This window comes from Tamandua tetradactyla, chromosome 2, assembly GCF_023851605.1.
Source record: "Tamandua tetradactyla isolate mTamTet1 chromosome 2, mTamTet1.pri, whole genome shotgun sequence".
NCBI classification, from domain to species: Eukaryota; Metazoa; Chordata; class Mammalia; order Pilosa; family Myrmecophagidae; genus Tamandua; species Tamandua tetradactyla.
Window position 1 is genome coordinate 43,466,012 of NC_135328.1, and position 7,951 is coordinate 43,473,962.

General features: G+C 39.3%; 1 protein-coding gene across 1 annotated transcript; it reads left to right on the plus strand.

The window, feature by feature from the left end:
• Positions 1-208: 208 nt before the first annotated feature.
• LOC143656057 (olfactory receptor 1J2-like) lies at positions 209-1,204 on the plus strand. The gene has a single exon (XM_077127766.1). It carries the CDS (start codon positions 209-211, stop codon positions 1,202-1,204), a length of 996 nt encoding a protein of 331 aa, XP_076983881.1.
• The last annotated feature ends 6,747 nt before the right edge of the window (positions 1,205-7,951 follow it).

The following is a 7,951-nucleotide window of genomic DNA, read 5'->3' on the forward strand; positions in this document are numbered from 1 at the left end:
GTTATTGTGAGATTTTATGGCATCATTATAGCTAAATGGGAGAGACCTGTGATTCATGTAACTACAGTGTGAGAAATAAACATAAATGTAGCTAAAAATCAGTAATTTTATACTAAAAAGACATTACCATAATGTTATAGCTATGTTCACTATTTTCATGTCTTGACATTTCCCACTTTTCTTACTTTCCAAGAAAGAAAAGAGCAGCATGAGGATGGAGAACCAGAGTGTTGTGTCTGAATTCCTCCTCCTGGGGCTCCCCATCCGGCCAGAGCAGCAGGGCGGGTTCTTCTGCCTCTTCCTGGGCATGTACCTGACCACGGTGCTGGGGAACCTGCTCATCATCCTGCTCATCAGGCTGGACTCTCGCCTCCACACCCCCATGTACTTCTTCCTCAGCCACTTGGCCCTCACTGATATCTCTTTCTCATCTGTCACCACCCCAAGGATGTTGCTGGACATGCTAAGTAATCACAAAACCATTCCCTATGTGGAGTGCATTTCCCAGATGTACTTTTACATGCTGTTTGCTTCTGTTGACGGTTTTCTTCTTGCAGTGATGGCTTATGACAGGTACGTGGCCATCTGTCACCCGCTGCACTACTCCACCATCATGCGGGAGGAGCTGTATGTCTCGTTGGTGGCCGGGTCCTGGGTATGCTCCTGTGCCAATGCCCTGCTGCACACCCTGCTCCTGGCCCACCTGTCCTTTTGTGCTGACAACACCATCCCCCACTACTTCTGTACTCTCACAGCCCTCCTGAAGCTGTCCTGCTCAGACACTTCCCTCAATGAGCTAGTCGTCTTTGCTGAGGCAGGGGTGATCTTCTTGCTGTCAGTGAGTACTGTTTTGGGATCTTATGTTTGCATTGGGGCCACCATCTTCAGAGTCCCCTCCACCAAGAGGATCTGCAAAGCCTTGTCCACTTGTGGTTCCCACCTGTCCGTGGTGTTTCTGTACTATGGGACTATTGCCATTGTTTACTTCTTTTCTTCACCAAACAATTCTAAAATGGAGGATATAATTGCTTCAATTATGTACACAGTGGTGACTCCCCTGCTGAACCCCTTCATCTACAGCCTGAGGAACAGAGACATGAAATCTGCTCTGGGGATTCTGAGAAGAAGGATGACTATTGTCAAGAGACAGTTAGCCACTCAATTTCTTATTTCTCCTAGTGATGCCCCAGGGATGACTCTTTGAAAAATCACATAGGTGGTTATGGTAAATTGGAAAAATACCAAAATACTGAGCACACATTTTCACATGATTAGAAAATCTGTGCTAATATTCACAACCAGTTGCCTTAGCTTTAGATGTATTCATTGTTCCCCCATCCTCGCATAATCCGCAGTATCTGGCATTGCCAGTGACTCTCATGTCCATCAAGTCACATGTGGAATCTACTTCTACATTCCTTAAATCTGGCAGGGCTGGTGAATTCCTTTGACTAATAGATTCATTGGAAGTGATATGGCAACGGGTCCATGCCAAGGCCTCCACTGTCTTTGAAGATTTTTTTCCGGCAACTCTTGGACTTAGAGACCACCATGCAAACAAGCCCCAGCTAGGATGCCTGAGAATAAGAGGCCAATGCCGGAGAAACAAGATGTCCCAGGAAGCCATCAGCCAGTTTCCAGGTGATATGGTAGGTGATTCAGAGGCATATGACCCTTCCTTACACCAGCTGAACCTGGCCAAACCAGAGGCACCATCCTGTGAGCCCAGTCCCAGCCTCATTGCCAACTAACAGAACTCTGACGTAAATAGGTGATTTTTCAAGCCACTAAGTTTTGAGATGGTTTGTTGTGCAACAGGATATAGTGTCTGCCCTTGCATGTGGTACACTCCAAACTGTTCTTTTCAATGTTCCCTTCCTCTTTTGGTTGCTGCTTAGGTTTTCTTCCCTGCCTAACTTTCTGGAATCCACAGAATTCAAAGTGTGCAGATTCACAGAAAATCTGTGCTAATATTCACAGCCAGTTACCTTAGCTTTAGATGTATTCATTGTTTCCCCATCCTTGCATAATCCGCAGTATCTGGCATTGCCAGTGACTCTCATGTCCATCAAGTCAATTGTGTGAACAATATTCCTAATCGTGTTAGAAAAGTGCCTTATTTGTTGGAAGAGATGTGAATGACTTGTTATGACACCAAAATGCATATCCAAAATACATATATGCCTTCTTTTTAAAGGAATATGATATCAGAAATATTTGTTCCTTTGCAAAGAGGGAAACCATTTTAGACTAAGAACAGAGGTCTGAATATTATTGCATTCTATATAAGTTATACCTTTTAATTCCTCAAGTTACAGATACCATAATGAAAATATAAGTATCCTCAAACATAATGATACTTGTATTGACATAGAAAATAATTTCAATCGGGTTCATTTCAAGATTTGATGAGTATCATTTTAGATACCTATCATCAAATGGGTAATTTGAAATTTGATAATAAATCATAATGTGTATCTTTTATGTAAATAGAATAGCAATCAGATTTTGTATGTTTGTTTCTTTGTCTTTCAATTTTTCTGGTTCAGAAAGTAAATATACTTTCAAGTGTTTCAGGTTGTGGAGTTTCAGAAAGCTTACCTTTTAAATAAATTTGCTAATTAATACAGTGCTTCTAATGATTTGCTAAAATATAGACATATTGCAGTGATTTAGTCTTTATTTATCTTCAAATTTGATTGTGCCTGTGAGAAGAATCCATTAGAGGTGTACAGAGCCATCAGTTCCATTACTGAATTCCTAAACCAATGTAAAATGTATTTTATCTCTATGTGAGACTTTTTAGGGATAGCCTAAAATGCTTGATAATTCCAGATTTTGAAGATGAATTATCTTTTACTGCCCAATAGCAAAAGTGTCTTTTAAGGAATATAAAGTCAAATGTATAACTGTCATTTACTCTTTGACAATTATTAACCATAGCCCTGGATATTTCTATAAATGCACCAATTGGGAGCAAACATACTTTTGCTTTGTAGAGCTTATCTTTAGTGGGGAAAATTGAAAACAAACATAATACAGCAGTAATAAATAAAACATTGTAAATGTAATAAATCATAATAATTATAAATATAACAAATCATTATAAATATAATAAAAACATAGTAAATAAGTTTTTTTACTATGAAAAACATAATAATCAGTAGATATCATGGCATTTAAGAGGTATAAAAAGCAGCAGTCTTATTTCACTCAAGGTGAGGTTATCAAGGTCCATCCCTGTTGTTGCTGGTATGAGAACTTCACTCTTTTAAACAGTTGAATATTATGCTATTGTATGTATATGCCGCGCTTTGTTTATCCATTCGTCTGTTGATGGACAACTGGTTTGCTTCCACTTTTCTGCAATTTTGAATAATGCTGCTGTGAACATTATTGTACAGATTTCATGTTGAGCGAAATAAGCCAGACACAAACTGACAAATCTTGTATGATCTGACTTTAGGAAATACTCAAATAAATTCATAGAGAAAGAAAGTTGATTACAGTTTACTAAGAGAGGATGGGTGTGATATGTTGAATTATGTCCCCAAAGACAAAGATATGTTCTTAACCTTCATATTTCTAGTTGTGCACGTATTTGTAAATCTATATTAACAGCTATGGTGTGGGCTCATTTGTGAATAGAATCTTCTTACCTGTTACATGTGGTTAAACTGAATGTGGGTGGGTAAAGCCTTAACCTGTATTTCTGGTTGCCTTATAAAGGAGGAAATTCAGAAACCAAAATCAGAGAAAAGCTGTATTGAAGACATCCCATGTGGAAGACAGCCATGGGATAGGAGGCAGAGACACAAGACCAGGAATCCCGAGGATTTTGAGAAGCCTGCACCAGAATGCTACAGACTTCAGGACAAAGCAAGCACTTGGTGATGGCTTGATTTTGGACTTTTTACCTCCAAATTTTGTGATCCAGTAAATTCCTGTAGATAACCAACCCATTTTATGGTGCTTGTCATAGCAGCCCTGGCAAATTATGACAGGGATTAAGAGAAATAGGAAGTCATTGCTTAATGGGTACAGAGTTAAGAATGGATGATGAAAACATTAGGCATGTTTGTGGTGGTAGCACGATTTAGTGAATATAGTTAATATCACTTAATCGTACAACTGAAAGTGGGTAAAATGGGAGTTGTACATATGTTAGTTTAAAAATTTTAAAAATTAAAAACCTAGTTCATGAAGACATTGGGAATTGTGGGAATAAGTTGTAATTTTAGTTGTGCAATGTGGATTGTTTTCACCAAGAAGATAATATTTGAACAAAGAGTTGAAGGTGAAAAGGTAGTGAGCTGTGAAGATATTTGTAGGCAAAACATTGTAGGGAGTGGATATAATAACCTCAAAACTGCACAGATGGGTGAGTGCCAGTTATGTTCCAGGAACAGAGAGGGGGTTCGAGTGACTGGACTGGAGTGAGGAGATGAAAATTAGAGCTAACAAGAATGCAGGCCTATGATAAGTTTTGCACTTTGATTTTTTCTGTGAATTATTTGTGAAGTGCTTGAAGCTTCTCTCCAGATGAATGACCATTCAGCTTTAAAGAAGACTGTTGGCTGCTGTGTTAGAACAGACAGTCGGAAAAGGGTCATGTGTGGAGGCACGGAGACTATCTGAGAAGCTATTACAATAGTGTAGTGAAGAAATGGTGGAAGCTAGAACTAACAAGAGTTGCTGATGGATTGAGAGCAGTTGAGAGAAAGATAAAAGGCAATGATTACTTAGACTTTTTTGGTTTGAATAACAGAGTTGTGCTGAGCCACAATGTCATCTTGGCCCAACAGGGCTTTTCCAGCTGAAAGACCAAAGAAACTGCCAGGCAAAGACTGAGATATGAAGTTTGTTATATAGGAGATATCAAATAGCTCTGAAGGTGGTGGTTGAAGTGTGGAAGCAGCACACTGCAATCAGGCAAGAATCAGCAGAGCCAGTTATAGGAGCCCAAACAAAGACATCCCATTGAGTGTGAGAACATGGGTCAAGTGAGGGGCTGGTTTGGTAGGTAATGTAACATTTCAATGTTCCCAGGAACATGAGGGACTACATTGGCTATCTGCACATTCCTTCCTCCCTAAGGAGACTGGTTAAACTTTGGGTAACTGCATAATAGGTGTCCATAGGGTCATGCATACAATTCCTTAGATATGGGGGCATCCTGGGTTGATCCTGCAACAATTTTTGGCATTTTATGTGCAAACTGTGGCCTAATACTTAAGTTTTGAATAACCCCAGTACCCCATGGGCTTAAGAATTTCAGCCAATTGGGCTGCATTGGCATGGTCAATCGACTTTATTTTCCTTAATTTCTAATGCCTGTGGCACACACAAGAGCAAATTAACATTATTACCCACTGTGTTTGTAGCTGTCCTGGTCTTTTTACCTGTATCCATAATGTCTGCATGGACCCCACCTCACTAAATTCAATCCAAGTAGGAGCAATGGCTCTTTGGTTAGCCTATTCCACTGGGTAGGCTAGTAATAATCCAGTGGCTTTGTCTATGGCTATAAAGGCATTTTTTTGCACCTATAGATAAGGGAAGGGGTCTAATATAATTTACCAGCCACCAGGTGACCGGAATCTGTTTGTGGTCCATATGGCTGAGTTGATATGGGTGCATCCTTGGGCATTGTAGTGAACAGGAGGGGCAGGCATCCATAACAATTTTTAACAGGCAGCTGGGATTGCTAAGTTAGTCTCCACAGAGTATGGTAACCTCAGTGTCCTTTTTTCTCATGTAACTGTTCAGCAGCAGCCTGTGATGTTTGCTCCAGCCTATGAATTTTTGTCAGACATTCTGCTTCAATGTTATTGGGTAAAGAATCACTATTATAGGCAGAGATGCGAAACGTGTGTTTCCTTCCCTCATGAGGGGAGCAGCCTCCAGAGTGGCCTCTCCACATCATGGGTAGTTATGATGTGGGTTATGGGTAGTCTTAGCTTTTATCCCCAGAAATAAGTTTTATAAGGGCAAGCCTCAAAATCCAGGGCTTGGCCTATTTTCTTGGAAGTCCCCAATGGTTGAGAGGGTACCTTGAGTTTTACAGATGGCAAAGTTTAATAGTTTTCCTTTGGACCCTCAAGGGACTGTAGTAGTACTTTTTAGTTATCAGCCCACCATAGTCTGAGATGTATTCTGGTATTACATTAAACTATACAGAATTACAAGGCCCCTTTTTTATTCTGAACTCTAGGAGTTTGGGTTGTTTAAATGAGCTATCCAGACAGGTTGATCTAGATTATGTGTTAAAGAAAATTTAGGTTCTAAACAATAAATCTCTCTGTCCTTGGCCCCATACAACAGACAAAGGTCTAGAGTATATACAGTATCATCTTTTATCCTCCACTCTAATTTACCTTAGACCCAGCCAGATTGGCTTCATTCTAAACTCTAACTGAAGCCTGATCTCTCTTTTCTTTGGTTACTTTAACTGTTATTATATATAGCTATGCTAACTTTCAAGGATTCAGCACTCCATTTCTGAGTTCTAGTTGTTACAGAGCTACTGAAAGTTCCATGGAAATACCAGGTGATACATATATAGCTCAATGTCTCAGAATCTAGAAATACACCCACAACTTCAGACCAAATGTGGCTGCCATTAGAGCCCATAATCCAGGCTCCCATTTTCTTATAAGTATTTTCTGAGAGAGACCTTAGCATATTTGTTCTTTTGTTTCTGGCTTATTTTGCACAGCACATTGTCCCCAAGGTTTATTCAGTTCATTGTGTGCCCCTCAACATCCCTCCTCTTTGTAGCCTCACCATATTCCATCATATAACTGTATCACTGTTTACCATTGTGCTTCTCCATCATTGTAACCTTTGGTTCTCTCCATCTATTGGGCATCATGGATAATGTCCAAAATAAGCAAACCATGTCTTACAGTACCTTCATTTGGTTATACAACTAACAGCACTCTCAATTTTAGACAATTTTCATTGGTCCATAATGACAAAGAACAGGCAAACCTAGTTTGATAGTGTCACCAACTATCAAATCAAGACTACCCCTTATCACTTGTGCCCCACCCACCCTGTTAGTTGCCCCTGGTATTGCTGTGGTACTGTTGATATCTTCCTGTTAATTATTGGCCACAGCATGCATTTTTAGTCCCCCCCCCCCATATCCCACTACTGTTGGCTCCATGTCCAATAGCAAACCATTGAAATAGTTCATGCAAGAACTTATTTATAATTGTAAATTTAATCAGTGGGATACATGGCACTATATAACCCCTTTTAGTCATATTCACCTTCAATATGGCAAGATTACTTACAACCCCACTATTTAGTTACCATCACTTCTATCCATTCCCTTGCATTTGTATTCAACCTCTTTGGGTAGGCTTTCTTCCATTTCTAGCTTTTGTGTACCTCTAGATCTGCTATATTCTACGGTGTAAACTCTGAGATTAACTTTACCAGAGTCATGATAGTGAAGTCATACAGTATTTGTCCTTTTGTATCTCACTTATTTCACTCAGCATTCTGTCCTCAAGGTTCATATGCATTGTCATATGTTTTGGGACATGATTTCATCTTACTGCTGCATGATATTTTCTGCACACATATATATATGTATATACCATATTTTGTTTATCCACTTTTCTGTCAATGAACACTTGGATTTTTTTACATCTTTTGGCAATTGTGAGTAGTGCCACTATGAAGGTATTGATGTTTGAAGTCTCATTCTTAGCTACTTTTCACCACTATTTAATTTACACCATGGCCAGGCAACATTACAACAGTAAATCACTATTTTAAAGGGGTCCCATTCAAATATAGAACAATTTTTAAAAATACAGCCCAAAGAAGACCTAGCTAGGATATCCTAAGATACACTGACAAAATCACAAAGACAAAACATTAAGACAGGAGTTTTTAAAAGTCAACAAACATAGCATGAGCAGACTGATGAAGTGAA